At 44.5% G+C, this 22,274-nt stretch overlaps 1 protein-coding gene across 4 annotated transcripts in view; it reads right to left on the bottom strand.

Moving 5' to 3' along the window:
• Positions 1-419: 419 nt before the first annotated feature.
• KANK1 (KN motif and ankyrin repeat domains 1) overlaps positions 420-22,274 on the bottom strand; it is a 33,408-nt gene continuing 11,553 nt past the window's right edge. For all 4 annotated transcript variants that reach the window (XM_065661735.1, XM_065661734.1, XM_065661733.1 and 1 more), the window contains exons 3-11: positions 15,690-15,908; positions 14,807-14,915; positions 13,697-13,906; positions 11,322-11,409; positions 7,881-8,100; positions 5,240-5,382; positions 4,487-4,687; positions 2,058-2,156; positions 420-1,417 (exon numbers count right to left, since the gene is read on the bottom strand). In XM_065661735.1, coding sequence (XP_065517807.1) covers positions 1,355-1,417; positions 2,058-2,156; positions 4,487-4,687; positions 5,240-5,382; positions 7,881-8,100; positions 11,322-11,409; positions 13,697-13,906; positions 14,807-14,915; positions 15,690-15,908 — 1,352 coding nt within the window. In that variant the 3' untranslated portion in view covers positions 420-1,354. The remainder of the gene's footprint in view (positions 1,418-2,057; positions 2,157-4,486; positions 4,688-5,239; positions 5,383-7,880; positions 8,101-11,321; positions 11,410-13,696; positions 13,907-14,806; positions 14,916-15,689; positions 15,909-22,274) is intronic.

The raw sequence follows: 22,274 nt of genomic DNA on the forward strand, positions 1-22,274 counted from the left end.
GGACTTGCTCTAATGCCATGTAAAAAGCACCCCCTTCACCAAGCTGCCATGATTGGTTTGCAACATAAAGCTCAATGGTTTTTACTACAGTTCAAGCAAGCTGCCTGAACACCATCCTTCAGTGCCTTCCCGTGATCCTTGCAGTCAAGAGAAAAGCCACTTCTCTCTCAAACAGCAAGGGTCCAACCTTTGCATCATGTGAAAGACTAGCGAATGCAGATCATCTTGGGCAAAGCTTTTTACTCTGACAGTCAGCAGGAAAAAGCTAGTTTGGGCACTGATGCTGCTCATATCAGCAGCCCCAAAGGCTTGAACCATCCGGTCCTCCCTTCCCTGACTTAGCAATCTAACCCACTTTGCTGCTGCAGTTGTAATTTGCAGCATTTCTGGATGATGACAAATCACATGTAAAACAGGAGAGGAGTAAAACAGCATAATGAAATTTTATTCTGAAAATATGGCAAGAGTCTAAGGCACTTCAAACATTTCAATACACATGACTAAAGTGAATGTGACAAGGTAATAGCATTCCATAAATACGCACCAAGAGCTACACTCAGTTCCACTCAAGGGGAATATACAGCTGGTACCTCTAATTTTACTCTCCAATAAACATGTATGGAGATTATAGACTGACACAGTTAATAAAAATATGGTAACAGGACATGTAATTCTTCATGTAGTTTTTAATTATTAAGGAATATAAAATGTTGAAAATACTGTGCGAGTTAATTTTATAGATACTAGTATCTTTCATACAAAAAGTTATACATTATCCCCAATTAGAAAACAACTCATTTAGTGAACTTCAGACCTGATGAAGGGCGCTATCCCCAACACCTACCCACTCACCCACCAGCTCAAGATCCACGGAGCTGACTATATAAGCAAATGCAACTTCTGAATTTCAGAGTAACTGAAAACATCAAAATCGTGTTGGAATGAAATTTATGAACAGGGTACTGTAATAAAATCTAGGCACAGTAAATACATTTTAGAATGATTAAAAATAAGCCACCGGGACACCCCTGCATGGATAGCTTTACAAGTCATAGTTGCACATAACACAGGAAAGGATAATCTATAGCAAAGAAAACCAGGATTTATGCCAGTGTATAGAAAGACAAGTAGGTGAACAAAACAACAGTTCTGGCTAGGGTTCTCAGCTGAGCACTACTTAACTTATATGCTTGCTTCAAGTTTACAGTGTTCTACTTTTAGCACTAGATCTCTGCTTTCACTTTGCTGGTGAGTTCAGGCACAAGACAATTACATTCAGTATCTGTCTCAGTAAAACAGTAACATTTAGCAGCTTAAAGATGGCATAGAGATTTTTACAGATATTCATGCACTACTACTCAAACGTGGCTCTGTGGGTGGGACCAGGAGATGTCCTTCTGCTAAGCCTAGGAGTGCCCTAGAAAAGAGGAACGAACAATTAATCAAAGGGAAATTATTTCAGCCAGCCAAATAAGTACACTTGCAAGAACTCTGTTCAGTCCCTTGCCTTTAATTGCACAGATTAAGCTTTTTTTCTTTCTTTTTTTTTCCCTTTTTTTTCTTTTTTTCATTTTAGGACAAACAGTACCAGCTATCATACAGTCTAACTGAGACTGCATGTTGTTTAGACAGTGACAGCAGCAGTTTACAGGACAGTGATTCAGCGCTCGGAGAGCAGGTAGAGAGTTGCCAGAATACCTATTACCTCCAGAAACAGCTGTATTTTGGTGACCAGGTCAATCATTAGCCTTACAGAGATGCAACAGCAGCTCTGCATAACAGCCAGAGTCAGTGAACCGTGCTCGTGAGCTATATATACCCCTGGATAAAGGGGAGGAGGAGGTATCCTTCAGCCAGGGTTCAGCCTTCTGCAGTGACCCGTATTTAAAAATACACATTTTCACTTACCAGCATAAAAATAATCCTGTGAATAGACTTGAAATGTCACATGCTGTTCTGCTGTACAGCTGCTGGAGGGTTAATTTTTTGTTTATATTTTACTATTATGTTCAGGAGTAGCAAGTTAATACATAAACTGTAGGAGGCTGTGTACTAACCGGTGACTGGGTTTTGGAGAAGTTGACATGGGCATAAAGGAGAACAGCTATGTCTTTATGTCCAGCTTCCAGGGCTATTGAAAGTGCTGTGCTGCCATCCTGAGAGAAGAAAGGAAGAAGTAAGAGAATTAGTGCATGTGTGCATTAACAGACCTTAAAAGCCCCATCAGCCCACAGAGAAGGGAAGTTATGGAGACCCTACTACTCCAACAGAGTTGGGTTAGTTCAGAGTCTTGATTAATTTCCTTTATTAAAATTAAGTGACAGTAAGCCTTGCACTGCTGTTTTATGAGGCAGTCCAAGTGTCAGAGGCCTCAATTTCTCTCAGTGAGAGAAATGATCTCTTGGTCATTGTTGAGAAAGAATGAGAATGCCATTATGACAACACCGATACATGCAGAGCTGTGTAAGACCAGTGATTTCAGTAAGACTGGGCTGTCTGAAAGAAACTGCAATGTCAGTAACGAGTGGAAGAGAAGATAAAGGAGGGACAAATACTAATCAAATATCATTATAATTGCTGTTTTACAATGATAATTGTTGTGTTATAGCTCCTGTTAACACTAAGAACAGTTGCATTCATAGTTCCAAATGCTCCTTGATGGAAGTCTAACTACAAACAAATGAACATTCCTGATCAAGTACTGACACTTTTGTTTCTCAAAAGATATTATTGCTTTTAGAAACCATAGTTGTTGAGGCTGCTAGAAATAAAGAGTGCTTTTGCTGAAAGGTTAATTTATTGACCTGTTGTTTTCCCATTATCTCGTGTTTGGTCCAGAAGGACGTAGATTTGATAACCTGTAATACGATAACCTGTGATGTGAATCTCTGGCTTGCTGCTCCACAGCCTGACTTTTGCCTCTTCTGCACGAAGTTTCCACAATAATGCCAGTATTTGAAATGCCCTTTCATAGGGATCACCTCTTACATTGGCTGTCTGAATGGAACACATTTTCTTGCACTGCTGTAGCACTGGTACTGGAGAAGGCAGCACCAGTTTAAGGAAACTGAAAATCCTTTTTCCAGTGTGGGACACAATGGACAGCATTGAAGTGGAAAATCTTCTTATGAGACTACAGGCACAATTGTACATAGTCTGTACTAATCATCCTGAGCAGACAGGGATCTAAAAGAGTTGTTCAGTCCAGTGCAATATAATGCACAAACAACAAATGCTCCACAGTCAACAACAGGAAAAGGCAACTTCTTAAAGACAGGTGGCTGAATCACTGTCAGAGTGGCATACATCAGTAGAATTTAGCTGAGCTTACTACTGATCATGCTGACTGCAAAAGCATCACTGTCACATTCAGAATAGCTAGAGGAATGCTAAAAATCTCTTAATCTCACAGCACAGACAAACCCATTATAAAATAAATAAGCAGCAGACAAGCTGTGCTTGGAAACAGTATCAAACTGCCTGTAGGAATAATTGTCATTTTCCATAAAGACTTTAATTATTGACTTGTTGAATAACAGTGCTAACAGCATCCAGGCTGCAGTAACCTAGAATGCCCCTAAAAGTATTTGTTATACTGAGGCCTCCTTACATTCAAGCTAGCAGTTACACATTGGTAGAACCACCAGGCAACTGAGCCTCCTCCTGCAGCAGATGAGTGAATGAACAGAAATGATGTCTGTGCCCCTCTGCAACAGCTTCAACAAACAGCCACCCTCTGCTCTCCCAAATCCCAAACACAGACTCCATTTCAGTGCTCAGTGAGTAAAGCAGTAGGAAGATGCACCCAAGAAGTCATGTTGTTAATGAGAACATACTACTGGTAAGAAATCGGCTAAGTCAGTATTTTGCAGCTTAAGAAGTCTACAGATCAAATTGTCTGCTGGCAGTGCCTGTAAACAAGAAATGTGAGTGTCTCACGTGCCACTGAAGTTACAACCTGTATCTGTTTACTGTCAGGACAAGTGGCTTCATGACTGAGACCAAACCAGTACTCTAAATAAGTCATGATGAAGACACTGTGTGAACATCCTATGAAGAGAACTGTAGAGTTGATGTTTGCCATGGCCAACGAAAAGCAACACAGCAAGGTTGTGAAGTCACCAGATAAGGTTCTAACTGAAAACTGGAAGACTTCTGAGAACAAGGGAAGGAATATGAGAAGAAAAGATGTTTCACCATGAGCTAGAAAATGTTATTTTCTGTTCCAGTTCCTGCACACCTACAGCTAACCATAGAAATTGCTACTGGGTAAGTCTGTTAACAAAGCAAAGATACTAGCCAAATAATCACACCTTTTGCTACCACTAAGCAGAGCAGCATGCACTTGGTACTTTGGCACTGTGAGTCAGAGATTCATGTAACAAGATTTCAGCAATTCTCCACTGAATAAAGAAAACCTGAATTAGAAACACATTCTGGAGTGGAGAAGCTGTCTGATGAAGCACCATTTGGAAAGGTGACTCACATTGTCCTCCAGAGTGCCATTACACCCAGGCTGAGCCAGCAGAAGTTTGACAATCTCTACGTGTCCGTGTTCACTAGCACACATCAGAGCTGTCGAGCCCTCGTCGTCCTGGATATTGACATCTGCACCACAGGCCAGTAAAGCTCTAACCATGTCTATCCGCCCATGACTTACAGCTAGCATCAGTGCAGTCTGACCAGCCTGCGTGGAAGGAAGAGGAGAATGAAATAACTACACAGATAATCAGTGGCAAAGCATGCATACTTATTTTTTTGGCAGTGCTTCTTCTGGGGAAAAAAAATAATAAAATTGTTATTTTATATAGCACAGTCAAGGCCCTGCTTGCTATTATTTAAATATCTTTTACACACAATCTATCCCATATTCACACAGCTATTTATTAAATTAGTGGAAGATAGCGTATCCATTTCCAAACATCTGGAGTTCCCCTGAAGAAGCTAAATGGTGCAGAATTTGTAAATGCATCCCAAAACTCAATAATGGTTCTTTCACATAATATTCAATCCTCATTTTTAGAAGAGATCCAGACCCGAAGCTCAACTGTTTTTCCAAAGCTCCATTTTTTACATGAATCAAAACCACATACATCAAAACCACATAAACATCAAAGACTGCAGAGGGTGAAAGTAGACAAGTACAAAAGCTGAACCAATGGAGCAGGGATGAGAGCACGGAAACAAAGACAAAAAGACACCGGAGTGCAAATGGTGTCTTGTGAACCGTTTGACTGACCTGGCTGGCTTTAGCATTCACGTCTCCGCAGCTGAACAGTTCCTCCACTATCCTCATGTCCTTCTCTGCTTCCACAGCTGCAAGCGCAGCAAGCATGATGGGGGTATAGCCAGCCTTGTTCTGATGATTTACATTACAGACATCTGCAGAGGGATGAGATAATTTTTTGGAAAGCAGAAACCTGAAAAGCAGTGATTGTGCTAATGAACTGAATAAACTGTTAGTAGACAGCCTATAAAAAGGAGCAATTGCTGTCATAATGGAAGCAATTCAAGGGAAAGTGGGGAAGAGAAAAAATAAACAGCGATGCTCTTGAGCCTGAGAAAGAAAAGGGTTCTCTTCTATGCATGCAACACAAAGAAGAGCACATAGCCATCTTATACATCATCATTTAGGGCTTTCTTTGTGCATTTTTTTTCTTTTGTATGAGAAAGTGGTCTGAAATTTGACATGAGCAATGGGGTCCCGGGGTCCCACGAATACCATCAGGAGAGTCTTAAGCTCCTCTCCTGACGGGATCCACGCTGCAAAACAAAAAAGGCCCAGCAACATGGTCAGTGGAAAAAGCTGTTTCTCCTCAGCACAAACATTTTCCTGTCATTGGTGTTGTTTTAAAGATCTGCAAATGTACTTCAACACGTTTTGGGGCTGCAGAAAAAACCCTTTCAATTAAAGATTGTTTTCAGCTCTACAGAGTATCTGTGAACAAAAGGACTCCGGGAACAACTACAGTGAAGTCCTCTGACTAGTGCAAGCAACTGACAAGAGTTCTCCTTTTCGTTCAAGTCTAACTCCCAGTATGTCTCTGTTCCTAATATTCTGCAGAAATCCAGCAGGGCTTATCAGTTCACGAGGCAGCATGTGCTCATCGTATTTGAAAGCAAAGACTCAACATTACCTCTAGACTTGGGAGTTAAACTGCACCAGAGATACCTTAACAAGCAAAAATGTTTCAGGAAACTCTTTAAATTTATTGCCAACCACTAGACCAACTCTGCTTTCGGAAGTTACTACTGTGAAGCCATTGAAGCCACCAAACATGACACTGCCACATGCATTACTTCATGATTAATGAGCATTTATTTGAAGTGATGCTCTCCTCCCCTGACTAGACTACTTCAGCAGAGCTGTGTTTTCTGAGGTCACATTTTGACTCTTTTTCTGTATGGCTAATGAGCGAAGCTGTTTTTCTATATGTCCTCTTGGTAACACTGCATGGTGATACAGAGGAGCATTTTGTTCTTCCCAGTGGATGCACAGACACAGAGATCTTGGACCAAAAATCTGCCTGTGATATAAACACATTGCAAACAGTGACTGACCACTTAGACATGATCCAGAGGAGGACTGTTAAAACCTGAGGGAATTTGCCTGTTCATAAATATTTCCTAAGTGCTGTCATGTGCAATGTGCTCCTGCATACCTGGCACTAGTCATGGTTCTGGATTTTACAGTCAAAACCCTCTGTGTACATAGGAATATACCAGCTGCTGTAAGCTACAGGAGTCCTGATTTGAAGCAACAAATGAGCATACTCATGCTACCCTGAGACGGCCAGGGAAGCCTTCCCACCACTGTGCCGAAGAGCCAGCCTGCTGCATTTCACTCTGTTCCTGACATTCCCTGCATTCCCCTGCCATGACTCACTCTTCCCAACTGGCTGCCTTCAAACAGGATCAGAGATTTCAAAGTGCTTGCTTTCCTGCACAGAAGTCTCGGCATGTGTGACAGATGTGCTGTGTTATGAAACTTGAGATTTGTATAATAAATATCCTTGTTTACCTGATGCTCCCCTTCTGGATTTATAAATATTGCTAGGCTTACCACCCCAGCCATGTCCGTTGACTAATTAAAGCTTCATGACCAACTAGATTAGAGAAAGAAACTTCAGTTAGTGAGCAAAACAAGGCCCACACATAGCACATCCTGCCTGGGACCAGCTCCAAAATGTGACACCTTCTGTCTTAGTGCATGTGGAAAAGAGCAGAGAGTCTGTAGTCTCCCCTCTGCCACTACCCTCTCTGCACCTGCATGACAAGGTGATTGAGAGAAAGATCAACAACAAAAGCAACCACATGAAACATCACCACATTGCTCATGGATCAGGAAAATGCTCCTATGTGCCAGAATGCCATATTGCTCCAGTTTCAGGAAAGCAGCAGAGACATGTCAAGATTGTGGCTAGAAAAAGCTTCTGTATTGCTTTAGTAAGATAAAGCTAGTCTAGTTTGAGTGTTTAACATGGATGTCTATACCTCAGTCTTCCTCCACCAGTATCCTCCCACCTTTGGCTCTGCAGCAGCTCTGCTGCCTCCAGTGAAAACTGCTGGACACTGGTGCTGCTGAATTTGGACTACAGTGCAAGAGTCAGGATCCACCCATCTGTCCCAAGCACTGGTCAACTCTGTATATAATTTACTTGAGTGTTTTTGGAAGTTCTTCAAGAGCCATCACCACCACCACCTCCAAAGCTAGCACTAAAACAAGGATTCTAGAGTACACAAGTGAGACACCATGTAACCATTAACAGAACAGCTGCTGGAGGAAGCCCAAACTTGACTTTTTGCTTATCACGAATTTCACCCACGAGGACTGAAAAACACAAAAATAATAAAAAAACGATGCAAACAAGTCAACCTACTTGCATCCAGAAGCAACTTTACAATTTCAAAGTTAGAATGTGAGACGCTGTAATGCAGAGCTGTGTTTCCATTTCCATCTGCCATATTGATGATATGTCTGAGGACAGCAGGAGAAATCTCTTCAAAAGCAGTTATGTAGTCTCCAACCATTTCAGGGACAGCTGACTTCTGACTTGAGACACGAAACCACTCATGCTGGATAGTATTTAAACAAAACCTCTGCCAAAACCAAGACAGAAAAATTTACATATGGGCAATCTATTTAAAGGATTTTCCATTCCACAAGTCATCCATGCAGGAGGTCAAGCCTTTTTTAGTCAAATGTGGGAAGAAAGCATTTAGCTCACAAACAAGTTGTACAGATTGAAGCTAAACCCTCTGACTAAACCCCTCTTTAAAACACTAGTTGTTTACCTCCTCTCATTTAATCTCATTTTCAAGAATGGTTCACCTCTGAGGATGCAGTACTTTAGGATGAGATTACTCCAAGGGCACCAAATACTGGTGAACTATCTCCATGAAGTACTTGGCTAAGTTTATAAATCACTGATAAACCAAGACTAATAGCAGTGGGAATGCATGTTTCTTGGGGGCTTAAACCAGCAGCATGCTAAGTCAATTAGGACCAATTCCAAAGCATGAGTTATCAAATGCATGAAGAACTATCTGGACTGCAGTTCTGAAGAACAGCTGGGCAGTACAGAAGATCACAAGCTGAAGCTGAGCCAACATCACATTGTAATGAAAAAGGCAAATACTGTTTTGGGCTGAATAAACAGATTTGTAAGTTCCATTGCATGTGATGCAGTCCCTTCTCACTGCCTAGCACCATGAAGGCAACAGCTGGATTACGTTGTCTGGCCTAATACTGAATGACATGAAAGATTGGGCTGAAATTGTTTCAAACATGAGCAGTGAGAACAATTACAAGTCAAGGAAATCTGACCTATGGGACATACAGGAAGGTACAGGTTGGGCAGAAGAGATTCAGAGCAGCCCTGCGGAGAAGGACTTGGGGTGTTGGTCAATGGGAAAATGAACATGAGCCGGCTGCAGTGTGTGCTCACAGCCCAGAAAGCCAACTGTATCCTGGGCTGCGTGACCAGTTGGTCAAAGGAGGTGATCCTGCCCCTCTACTCTGCTTTCATGAGACCTCACCTGCAGTATTGTGTGCAGTTCTGGTGTCCTCAACATAAAAAGGACATGGAACTGTTGGAACAAGTCCAGAGAAGGGCCACGAGGATGATCAGGGGATTGGAGCATCTCCCATATGAAGTCAGGCTGAGCAAGTTGGGGCTGTTCAGCCTGGAGAAGAAAAGGCTGCATGGAGACCTCATAGCAGCCTTCCAGTATCTGAAGGGGGCCTACAAGGGTATCAGAATGGGACTACTTCAGTAGGGACTGTAGTGATAGGACAAGAGATAATGGGTTTAAACTTAGATAGGGGAAGTTTAGATTAGATATAAGGAAGAAGTTATTTACTGTGAGGGTGGTGAGGCACTGGAATGGGTTGCAAATAGAAGTGGTAAATGCTCTACCCCTGGCAGGTTGGACAAAGCCTTGGGTAACATGGTCTAGTGTGAGGCATCCCTGCCAATGGCAAGGGGGTTGGAAGCTGATGATCTTAAGATCCTTTCCAAACTTAAGTATTCTGTGATTCTGCGATTCCATCACTGAGTGTGGAGGGGTAAGAGCCTCTTTGGCCAGGTAACTGCCTGTTGGGAGTGGATTTAGCTGTGAGCCAAGGAAGCTCCTGCAGTCACTGTTTAGTTCTGACCTGAGACAATTTCTCTAACCTGGAATTACCACGTCTGCCTTCTCTTCTCATAAACCCCTTCCTGCAAAGTGGGGTGTAAGTTCAAGGACAATTTGCAGAGAAGACAGCACATTTCTCTAGCCTTTGGGGAAAGCATAGAGGACCTGTACCAGTAGCTCTAGAGGGGGCCCATGTCTGGTAAAAGAAGTATATACTACATACATTGATACTACATATATAGCTGTACTACATACATATATACACAGAATATTCTACATCACTACTACTTCAATAAAAACTCACAAGGTCCAACCATTTGAGTTGAGACCATGTGTCTTGCAATCACAAAGAGCTGAAACATGAAAGTGGTCATAAAATGGCACAGTATAGATATAGTTTTTTATTTTAGGCACTACTAAGTGCCTAAGAAATTATTTACTATGAAATTATTTTTAGTCACAGCATCACATGCATTATTATTAAGTAACCGGTACACTTTTTTAATTCAAGAAATCCATTGCATCCCAAAAGAAGCAGTCTGCAGCCCTTTCTGATGTAAACAGCAGCTACAAGAGCTGAGTATGTTGGAAGAAGTTGGGACAATTTATACAGATCCCTGGCTTTTTTGGATGAGACTTCTTTATCACAGACAGAAAACAAGAGATGATTAGTCTGCAGTTTCCAGTTACAAAGCAAAGCTTGCACTAGCAAACATTTTAAGCACAAGAAAGAAAAATGTACATTCAAATTTCACTTCCAAGGGAGATATTATCAGATGGTTATGCCATTTTTGACACTATCAACTCCAACTGGACCTGAAGAGTTAGTTGTTTAAATGCCTAAACTACACTCCCGAAGGGCTGAAACAGGATTAAAAACTACCTTTCACAACCGTATTAGAAAAACTTTCAAAACATTCCTGGACCACAAATGTCAGAACTGGACACAGACAATATTACTGTCTGTGTATTACAGACAATATTATTGTCTTTAAGAAGCTGCAGATGCTCCATGGTAGAGGAGACTGGCACTGGATTGTTGCCTTTACATCACCACACAACTGTAACAAATACAGAATTCAGTTTCATACCAATAGGCAGTGCTCCTTTGATTTCAGATTGCCTTCACAATGTAGCACAGGTAAGTCCTATATGAGCCATATAGGCAATTCCTACATGAAGCAAACCCAACCTTATTTCTTGAGACTGAATATAACACCTAATCCGCCTTACTCCCTGCTGCACTGATAAAAGCTGCCAGTGTATTGAGTCAGAAACAGTATTCCTGTGCTCAGGAGACAGAGCACTTTCAGTTTAAGAACAGACTCTTGAGCTTTTGTCATAGGAATAAGCAGGCTCCTCACCCCTGTACAGTCTCTTAATGAGAGCTGCCCAACCCATGCTAAAGCAGCACTTACAAAAATAACACAGGAATGCAGAGACTGGACTTCTATGTTATTATTTTTACGTGTGTGCCTTGGGATGACAACACCCCAGCACACAAAGCACAAGTACGCTTTTGCGAAAGAAGTCTCCTGATAGAAAAAGCACTTTGTGACTTTTCCAGGAAAGATGAAATGCTCTTCTGTCTAGACGCTGCAGTGCTGGTCCTGCAAAACCACAAGTTAAGCTCCTTGAAGTTTTCCTGTTACAGCTCAGAGAGAATTTTGCCTTGCACTGCTTACCACATCTTTGTTGGTCAATGCCTTGGGGTCGTCAATGTTGTTTCTCAGCAGGTGACAGGCAGAAAGCATCTTTTCACTTAGTTCGTATCTGAGGAAGACAGCAAAATACATGGCATGTTTCAATTTTTCTCTTTATGTTTCAGCATAGAAGCGTTCACGCTTCTGAAAGATGTGTGGGAGTGAATGTTTCCAGGCAAGCCATCAGCTGCTGCAATGCAGAAGCTGCTCTGGCAGCTCTTCTCCACAGGGACTAACTCCACAGCGAGCGGAGATGTACCAAGGAGGTGCAGTGGGAACAGAGAGAAGGCGACACATCACTTCTATGCTTTAGACTTGGCAACGCTTCTAGTGGAAATTCTCACCTACTGCTGTATGACTGCAGAGCATGTATTACATACCCAGTGCTTTGATTACCTGATTAACTTGAAGAAATAATGATAGTTCTGATGGAAATTAACTAGTGGGAAAGGGCACAGTCAGTGCCTCCTGCCAGCTCCTGCTCACTGGAACCAGCCTTTTTCATCCCTTCCACTCTGGAAATTCAATCTCTTTCCTCAGTCCTCCTTCATGTTTTCACTTCTGCCCCCTTTCTATCACAAATTTCAAAACTCAAGGAAAAGCTGAAAATGAGAAGGCCCATGCCCATGCCAACACCAGGCTGCGGCCAACCATCTCTGCCTACAATCTGCCATAAATAATGGCAACTTTCCTGGAAAAATCTCCCAAGAAACAGAGAGGCTAACATACTCATGTGTGGATGGCAGGCATTTTAGCCCTCCAGTGTTACAAGCCAGCTATACTGCTTCCAGAGCAATGAAATGCTCCACTGTTTCATGGCCACGCTCAGTCCCACATGGCTGTGTGACCTGCCTCCTCCCCTTGGAGGACATTGCCGGGGCAGCCAGCTTGCAAAGAACATGCTCCTCGGGTATACGTGGCTATCTAAACTGTCCTGCTGCTCCTCCTCACACTCACCTCTTGCTAAGGTAAATACAGATAGCTCCTTTGAGAAATTAACCATCTTTTTATGCCACCTGTAAAATAACAGGCCATCCTACAGTACTGTATAAATAAGGCTCAGGGCACTTCAAAACTCACAGCTCCAAGGCCTATGAATAGCTCTTAATTATTAATTTCTGCATCTCTTTTATTTAGCAATTGATAATTACAGGTAAGTTTGATAAGTTTATGTCCAGTGACACATGACATATTAAGTTTGTCCTAGCTGTTTTACTGCTATAATTCCACTTGCATAATTTTCTAAGCTAACACACTTGTAAACATTTAGCAAACCCAGTATAATATCCCTTCATTACCTTTGTTCATATTTTCATTAGTCCGTTCACTTATCAAGAATCAGTAAAAACTCACCACACTACTGCTTTCCATGCACAAAAGAAAAATGCCTTGCCTGTCATATGCTACCCCACACAGATCATTACCATCAATGTGAAAAATAACTTAGACATGAAATGTTGAACCAGTGGTATGACAGCAGCCCTAAAGTGTATCATACAACAGTTAGGGTTGGAAAGGACCTTAAGATCATCTAGTTCCAAACCCCCTGCCATGGCAGGGACACCTCACACTAAACCATCTCACTCAAGGCTTCATCCAGCCTGGACTTGAACACTGCCAGAGATGGAGCACTCACAACCTCCCTGGGCAACCGATTCCAGTGCCTCACCACCCTTACAGTAAAGAATTTCTTCCTTATATCCAATCTAAACTTCCCCTGTTTAAGTTTTAACCCGTTACCCCTTGTCCTGTCACTACAGTCCCTAATGAAGAGTCCCTCCCCAGAATCCCTATAGGCCCCCTTCATAGTATATGATCTCGTATGAAGTATATGACCTCGTATGAAGTATATGACCTCAGAGCTGGATGAGCTCCTTGCTACTGGTACCCCACTGTCTTATTGAGCAGCACCAGCCATGGCTGAGATGATACGGAAGGTGCAAATGCAAGATGCACTTCCAGCAGGCTGCTGACCTGGTGTGCACGGTTCAAGGCCCATTTGCTTACTTACTGTTTTACAGATCAGGCATTGCCTGCTCCCAGATGAGTGCTGTTTCTGATCTGTGACAGCCTCTGCCTGGAGAGAGCCATCTGTATCTTCCTATAACTGGGCCATTTAAAGCTGCTGGGGCCAGCCACTGGAAAGGACACCCTCTGACACCTCCCTGCTCACACATGGTTGTTTTAGCACAAACCCACATCTGGTTACCTGCTTAAGGAGGAGGGAAGTGGGCAGCAGGCAAGCAGTGATGGGGCTGGTGCTTTCTCAACCAGTACTGGCATAGCCCATGGTCTACCCCAAGCAACGAGGCAGTGCAACAGCCTCAGAGGCACTTGGGAGAGGGTTAGCAGCCTACCTCTCCCTGATTTCCACCTCTTCGGCCTCACACTCTTGGGAGGTGCTCTCCTTCTCTGGCCCCATGGTGCAAACTTCGGGAGCACGGGGCGCTGGTTGCCCCTCCTCTGTGTGCCGGCTGTGTGGATACTCGTGGCCCTCACACTCCTCCTCTGAATCTGAGGAGGAGCTCTCCTCAGAGCTGGAATCATCGCTGGATGTCGTCTCGTACCTGGGGAGAGATTGGGTAGGGGCAGGGTGTTTGCTCAGTGGTGTTCAGCAGTGGTTGGTACCCACTTGCGCTGGTGCAAGTTGAAAAACATCTTGCCAAGGCTTAGTCCTGCTGTTTTCTACTCAAGAGACCTTTTCTACTTACTGAACTCAGTGTCAGTGCCAGCTAACACTGATTTTTATGTGCACAGTGTGTAGTGGGAGAACAACCTTTTTTAAACAGAACTCTAACACTCTGTCCGACCTTGCCTTAGCTCCAAAATAATATTACTTTGTTCAGAGTAATTTGTTTTACCTTACTAGGCAGATATAAGGAGGAAAGCTAACAAACCTATGTAAAGGTAACAGCCACAATTTTAACATATTTTCCTGTGACAATCCAAAACACGTTGGTATTTTACGTCAATGTAAGTGATCTGGACAATGCTGATTCTAATAAATTGTCTTACATCACCAACCTCAGCAGCTGATGAGTTAATGAACTAAGCTTATTCTTCTCATGTACAACTGTGATTTAGATGAGCGATAACATTCCCCCATTGTAAGTAATAATACTTTTAGTCACTATGTATGAAATTAAGTAATTGCGGTATTTAGGCTATATACTGCACAATGCATTTGTACTAAAGACAATATAATCTGAGGAAAGGGCTAGAAAAGCTACGTAAAAACAATCTGGTGAGACTATTTTTTAGTTATGTGCACCATTCTTTAAGGGTAAGTAATATTTTAAATAAGATAATTTTCCATACTGTTTTCTGTATTTGTGTAGCAAAGTTTCTGTATTTATCTAGCAGAAATCTAGAAAAGGCAGAAGCTATCCATATGATCCTGGGTTCCTCCTATCCTTCCCACTGTGAAAAGGCTACAGTAACAGATATTCTGGAAGCATGACTCTTACCCGCCATTAATGCCGACGAACTGCAAGTTCTTCTTGGTGTTGCTCAAATCCTTCTTCCCGTCCCTTTTCTTCATGATAGATTTGAGTGTGTTTTCATTATTAGTACATACTGTTGAAAAGGGAGACAAAGCACATATATCAGTACAAATCTGTAGCTGGCTTTGACTGCAGCAGCATTAGACAAACAGGTTTCTGTTTAATTTATGAAGCTGGGATTTCCGATCTTTTTATACATGCAGTCATGTTGTGAGATGCACATTAGAAATACAGAAGAACACTTCCAAAACCAACTCCAGAAACAGAAAGCTAGTCTTCCAACACGCTCCTAATCTTTATGCTTTAGAAAACTCTAAGAAAACACATGTTTATTTGTTTTGTGGGTTTGCGGTTTTTTCTCTGTGAAAGACTTCTAATGCTGAAATGGGTTACTCTGCTCTGTTAAAATCTTAATTCTTGGTGTCAGATGACAGATGCTCATTGTCAGAACTAACACATTAGTACAGACAGTCTATTTAACAATAACCTACTCAACAGCATGGGAAGATTCAATCAAAGCTGGTCTTTTAGGCTTTAGTATTCACTGAAACAACTGTTAAACCAATCTTTAAGCATCAGAAATGTATAACATTTGAATTTAAGTTTTAAAAAATTATTAACCCCTTCTCTCTCAGTACAGTTTTCTCATGAAGACACTAAACGGCATTTCACTGATGTGCTACAATCTGCCGTTTAAAAACTAACCAGGGTCTTGCTCTGTGAATTTCCCCATAGCCACATCTTTCCCTGATTTCACAATTTTGAGAACCCTGAAAACCTCTTTTAACTGTATTTCAAACTCAAACTCCCTCAGCATGATGAAAGGTGAATGCGAGCTAGTTATTACCATAGAGGCCAGAGGCAAGCTGGTCATCTGTCAGGTTAATTGGAGCGAGAGTTTTGTCCTGAGAAGAAAAGGACTTCCGCCCACGAACAGCCTCCACCAGGGGAGTCTTCCTTTCCTCCTGTGCGGTCACAGTGTCCTGCTCCAACTTCAGTGATCGCAAACTGGAAGTTAAATGGGAGTTTGCAAGTTGGCCGTGAGGGATGTACTCCAAAGTAGCACCTGCCAGAGAAGGCATCACAGAGGAGTCAGACCAAAACATATCCGTCAATGCTGTAATAACAGGGGTAATAAACAAACTGGAAAGAAAAAAGGTAACATCTGTACTTCACAATACACTTTTCTGAGGATCTGTCATGGTTTAAACCCAACCACAAAACTCGTTCGCTCACTCCCCCCCTTCTTGACCTCCCCCTGCTCCTGGAGGGACAGAGAATCAAAAAGAATGCAACTCCCATGGGTTGAGATAAGAACAGCCCAGTAACTAAGGTATAACACAAATCACTGCTGCTACCACCAGTAATAATAATGATAAAGGAAATAACAAGGGGAAAGAATACAACACCTCAATACCAGCCGACCAATAACTCGCCCCACTCCCCCCAGCCAAGTACCGACCGATACCTCCTCCAACCCCGCAGTCAACTAGCCCTTCCGGGTAAACTCCCCGTTACATCCTGGGCATGACGTGCTGTGGTATGGAATACCTCTTTGGCTAGTTTGGGTCGGGTGTCCTGTCTCTGCTTCCTCCCTGGCAGAGCATGAGGCTCAGAAAGTCCTCGGCCAGACCAAACATTTGAGCAGCAACTAAAAACATCAGCATTATCAGCACTGTTTCCAGGCCAAAAAATCAAATCACCGCACTGCACTAGCTACTAAGAAGGAGAAAAATAACTGCTACTGCTGAACCCAGGACATTAACCACCCCTTATTCCATACCATTCATGTCATGCTCGGATCCCATATTTTCAATATACCATCACTCTTATCTCAGTGCACTCTTAGTGCATGGACCAGTCGCTATAAAGCTGCTGAGTCCATCTGGTCCATGATGTCAGGCTCCATCCCTTGTAACAGTCTCTCAGAGCAGGAGAGGCTATGTGCCGTGTTCACACTCGTGAATAACCTGGTCAATAGTGACCATTGCTAAGTCCACCCCTCGAACATGAGTCCATCTCTATGTTGCATCTCTGCCCGGATGGCCTGAGGTGTCATGGCCCACCAGGCTCAAAATAACTGACCCTCCCCTTCAGCAGTTTCTCCAGCTTATTGCTGGGGACTCCACAGAGCTGCCTTCCATCTCCGATGCTTCCAAAGCACTGGAGGGGCCCAGTGGACTAAATACTGGCTCATACTGTCCCACACACCCTGCCACTCATGACTGTCCAGCCTTGGGGAAGACCTCTTGGTCCTCCCATATTGTTGTCTAACCCCAGACAAGAAGCAAACCCGACTCTGCTTGACTTCTGAGATCAGACAAAATGGCCGTGGGTAGAACACCCTCTGTGTGTGTGCCAACACGCTGATCCCCATCACAACCAGCAGGCAGGTCCCAAGGGTACCCAGAGGCCATTCAAACCCTTCAGAACTCTCCAATGATGCTGCTGTGCTTGTCACAGAATCACAGAATCACAGAATCCCAAGGGTTGGAAGGGACCTCAAAAGATCATCTAGTCCAACCCCCCTGCAAGAGCAGGGTAACCTACAGTACATCACACAGGAACTTGTCCAGGCGGGCCTTGAATATCTCCAGTGTAGGAGACTCCACAACCCCCCTGGGCAACCTGTTCCAGTGCTCTGTCACTCTTACAGTAAAGAAGTTCTTCCTGATGTTAACGTGGAACTTCCTATGTTCCAGTTTACACCCATTGCCCCTTGTCCTATCACTGGATATCACTGAAAAAAGCCTAGCTCCATCATCCTGACACCTACCCTTCACATATTTGTAAACATTGATGAGGTCACCCCTCAGTCTCCTCTTTTGCAGACTAAAGAGACCCAGCTCCCTCAGCCTCTCCTCATAAGGGAGATGTTCCACTCCCTTAATCATCTTTGTGGCTCTGCGCTGGACTCCTTCAAGCAATTCCCTGTCCTTCTTGAACAGAGGGGCCCAGAACTGGACGCAATATTCCAGATGCGGCCTCACCAAGGCTGAGTAGAGGGGGAGGAGAACCTCTCTTGACCTACTAACCACTCCCTTTCTAATGCACCCTAAGATGCCATTTGCCTTCTTGGCCACAAGAGCACATTGCTGGCTCATGGTCATCCTCCTATCCACTTGTCCCTGGGGCTGGTGCAGCTGCCGTGCTTGCCGGCTCTCCCACCACCAGCTTCTCTTTTCCCGGGTGCAGCTCTTCCTCCTCTGCCGTGCTGGGAAATGCTGCCTGGGCTCCTGCATCCTCCTGCGGCTCTGCGGGCGGCTGCCGGGGGACGCTCTCGGCCGCCACGAGGCTCGGTTCCTCCGCGGGGCTCGGCTCCTCCGCGGGGCTCGGCTCCTTCGCCGCCTCCTCCTGCTGCTCAGCAGCCGCCTTCCTCCTGCCTCCGGCCCCGCTCCCGCCGCCGCCTGGTCCCCGGGGCCGCTCTCCCGGGCCGCTTCGGCCGCCGCCGGCTCCCGGGGCCGCTCCCCCTCGGCTCCCCGCAGCCTCACGAAGACGGAGGCGAGGACAAGGGCCAGGGCGGTGCAGAGCAGCGGGACGGCCCGGTACAAGTCCACGGCCACGTCCATCCCGCCCTGCTGCCAGATCCCGCCGGTATTACAAGTCATTGCCATAAAGTACAGCGAAACAAGAACCTTAGCCCAAGCCCCATACTTGATAAACACTAACACAGGGAATACCAGCCCTAAGTAATGTACTACATTCTGAAACTGTGAGATCAAGAGAAACGACTTTGAGAGCCAATAAATCAGCACTGTGATGACTATTAATCTGATCATCTCTGTAGTTATCTCAACCCTTCGTGCCCCATGTTGGGCGCCAAAAAGAACTGTCATGGTTTAAACCCAACCACAAAACTTGTTCGCTCACTTCCCCCCCTTCTTGCCCTCCCCCTGCTCCTGGAGGGACAGAGAGGAGAATTGAAAAGAATGCAACTCCCACGGGTTGAGATAAGAACAGCCCAGTAACTAAGGTATAACACAAACCACTGCTGTTACCACCAATAATAATAATGATAAAGGAAATAACAAGGGGAAAGAATACAACACCTCAGCACCAGCCGACCGATAACTCACCCAACTCCTCGCAACCGAGCACTGACCGATACCTTGTCCAACCCCGCAGTCCCCCAGCCCTTCCGGGTAACTCCCCGTTACATCCTGGGCATGACGTGCTGTGGTATGGAATACCTCTTTGGCTAGTTTGGGTCGGGTGTCCTATCTCTGCTTCCTCCCGGCTTCTGCTCCTCCCTGGCAGAGCATGAGGCTCATAAAGTCCTCGGCCAGACCAAACATTTGAGCAGCAACTAAAAACATCAGCATTATCAGCACTGTTTCCAGGCCAAAATATGAAAACATAGCACTGCACTAGCTACTAAGAAGGAGAAAAATGACTGCTACCGCTGAACCCAGGACAGGATCCAATAGAAAAAGGGTGTGATCGCCTTCAGAAAACAAGAAAAAAACCCTGTGAGTTTTTCTTTCCATGAAAACATACAATACAAGGAAAAACTATAACGATATTTGCTTTAAAAAAAGGATGAAATGAATGATCTTTCCTTTTCCTTCTCTTTTGGTTTGTTCAGTGACCCCAGGTCCTGCCACCCTGGCTCTGTGGACTCACTGACGTGCCTGAAGTGCATGTTCATGGGCTCCGCAGGTTCCTTCTGCCAAGCACTTTGTATCTCACTTGTTTTCAAGAAATTGCTCTTCCCATGAGAGCAGAAACTTTTCAGGAAACTTTCCTTTATGCCAGCATTCCACTAATTCTGAAAATTATACACTTTATGCAGTTACTGAGACGACTGCAGTAAACTACCACCCACTGCATTTCTTTTTTCTTTCTTTTCTCCTTTTTCCCTTTTTTACAGGATTGTACTGAGCTAGTAGTTGTTTTTAAATCAAATTCCAATATTTGGGTTATTTTTTTTCTCATTTAGTGGCGTCCACTCATTTCTTCCCACTGTATGTTTAAAAGGCAGTGCCAATTACGCACAGACTTTTACACATTCCCCTGGAGTTCCTCCAGCTGTGCTATTACAACTGCTCTACAAAGCTGCACAAACACTTTCGTCTGTGGAACACAGTGGGGTTTTTTTCACACACACCTTTTCCTCAAGTGCTAGCATTTCAAGGATAGGAAAGATAATGTTTAAATATAAACACTACCACTTCTTTCTTTCAAAGCTTGCTTCAATTGCTTGTCCCTCCATAGGTTTATTTTTTTTCCCTTTGTATTTATCAAGAATTAAGACACACATATTCAAATAGACGAGTGGCACTGCACAGGATGCTAACACAGCATAGCAAAGTAAATTCCAAATATTCACTTTTAGAAACACAGCTGATGTCTTTACTGCTCTTGCTAGACTGCCTTTCTCCCTTCTTGCTTCACCTCAGTACTTTTTTTTTCCTGTAATAGGACATCATGAAGCTGATTCTTCCAAATGTTGCTACTTCCCAGCAGCTTCCTCCTCTTTGCTCCCGTTCCCACCCAAGTCTCCAAGTTTCCACCTGTGTCTTACCCCACATCCATTTCCAAGTTGCCTTCTCCAGCAATGAGACAGACCTATTGCTCACTTCCACCATTGCTTATAGCTCCTCCAAGCTACAGGGGAAAGCCGCCTGCTGGGAAAGGCATGCAGCAGGGTACTGACAGACACGTCACTATACATATAACCAAAACCTTCCTCTCTGGGAAGCAGGGGGTGAAGGCAGCAGCCACCCCAGTGCCTCCCAAGCAGAAGCAACCCCTCTAGAGAAAACCTGGGATGAAACATGCACCCATGGAAATCAAGAGATAAGTCCTGCACTCGCTCCCTCATCTCTCCTTGCTTCACAGCAGTGACCGATTTCAGTCGGGTCTCTTCCTAACAGCAAGCGCCCTCCCTCATCCGCCAGCCAAGGAGAAGAGGGCTGCCAAGGTGATGGAGTGCCGAGCCAAGAACAATGATTTTTAAACTCCCTTAGCTGAAAAACAAGGAAACCACCTCTCCCTCCACTTGCTTGAAGTGGTGACAGCTACAGTTAAAGAGTACCAAACAGAGTAACTGCTTCCAGCTGCAGCTGGTGGTGGCTGCCTCAGCTGGTTTTACCAGGTCACCCCTTCTATTCCTGCCTTGCCACTGAGGACATGGGGAGAGAGCGGAGGAAACCTGCTCTGGAGGAACAGAGACATACCAAGCCATCGAAGCTGCCTGGGTTTATGGTCAGGTTTACAGTCTGTCTGTCCTCTGCCAGGCATCACAGCCCTCCTCTGAAGGAGCTGCAATAACCACAGTGTGCCCTGGGGACAGGAATGGCATTGTGTGAGGCAGCACTGTGGGCAGCCGGCAGGGCTGTGGCAGGGCAGAGCGGAGGTCCTGCCTCACGTGAACTGACGGTACCTTGGTGAGCCCCATCATCCCCTGCCTTCAGCAATGCTCAGCCCCCCAGAGCCAGAGTCTGAAACTCCTCAGGTGTCTCCCTTCTGCCCTGGGACACAGCTGGGGAGGGAGCTGCAGGGTAGGACAAAGGAAAGAGCAGCAGACTTTCCTTCCCTGCCTCACATCTCTCTCCTAGCTAAACCTGCCACCAATGTGAGAAGATGCGATCTCAATAGGTTGTCTCTCCTGGTCCATCCAACACACTGAGTTCAGGGTCTGGGGCATGTGGTCCATGCCTTCAAACAAAGAAGAAAAGGTATGCCCTCCTCAGCCCCCAGAACCTGACAGAAGAGGATAATTCCTCTTGTCATGGCTTGAGAACCAGCACGCAACAAACAATTGTGCCTTAGACAAACTGGCCAGTACACTCATTCTCCCAGTACAGCTGTTAGATACTCACACTTGCTGTGTCACAGCACCTGGGGTTCAACGAAAGTCAGCTTTGGTCCCAACACAGCGTTAATGCCACAAGCTGTAACTAGCATTTAACATTAGTTTTCAGGCATTCCCTTTTACAAGATAGTCAACATAAAAATGCTTGGGGAGCAGCAACCTACTGCAAATCACTTGGAAAACTAGATGAAGGAAGCAGCTGTGCTACCCAACACTATGTTCAGTGATTGAACAGGTACATCAGCTGCTGCCCAAACCAAAAAGCTGGAGGAGCCAAGTCCTCTCATCCTTCAACACGGCTGCAGGGCTGCTGTCAGGGCTGAGGTGCTGCATGCTTCTCAAGTGTGGAAATGAAACCCTGGCTGAAGATCACCGCCAATCTACACAGACCTTAAAATAGTCTCTTCATCTCACCTCACACAGATCTCAAGTATGCTTGCACAGGATCCTTCTCAGTGACACCAGGTCATGGGGCACAACACCAACAGTAAATCAGCCAACAGGTTCAGCACTTAGCCAGCCACTGCCTCCAAACAGAGCCACTCAGGTAGACTCACCCTGCTGATTTTTGTTAGTTTACTGCTGCAGGCAAATAATGCAGAGTTCTAAGTATTG

The sequence above is a fragment of the Lathamus discolor genome, chromosome Z, assembly GCF_037157495.1.
Source record: "Lathamus discolor isolate bLatDis1 chromosome Z, bLatDis1.hap1, whole genome shotgun sequence".
Classification (NCBI taxonomy): Eukaryota; Metazoa; Chordata; class Aves; order Psittaciformes; family Psittacidae; genus Lathamus; species Lathamus discolor.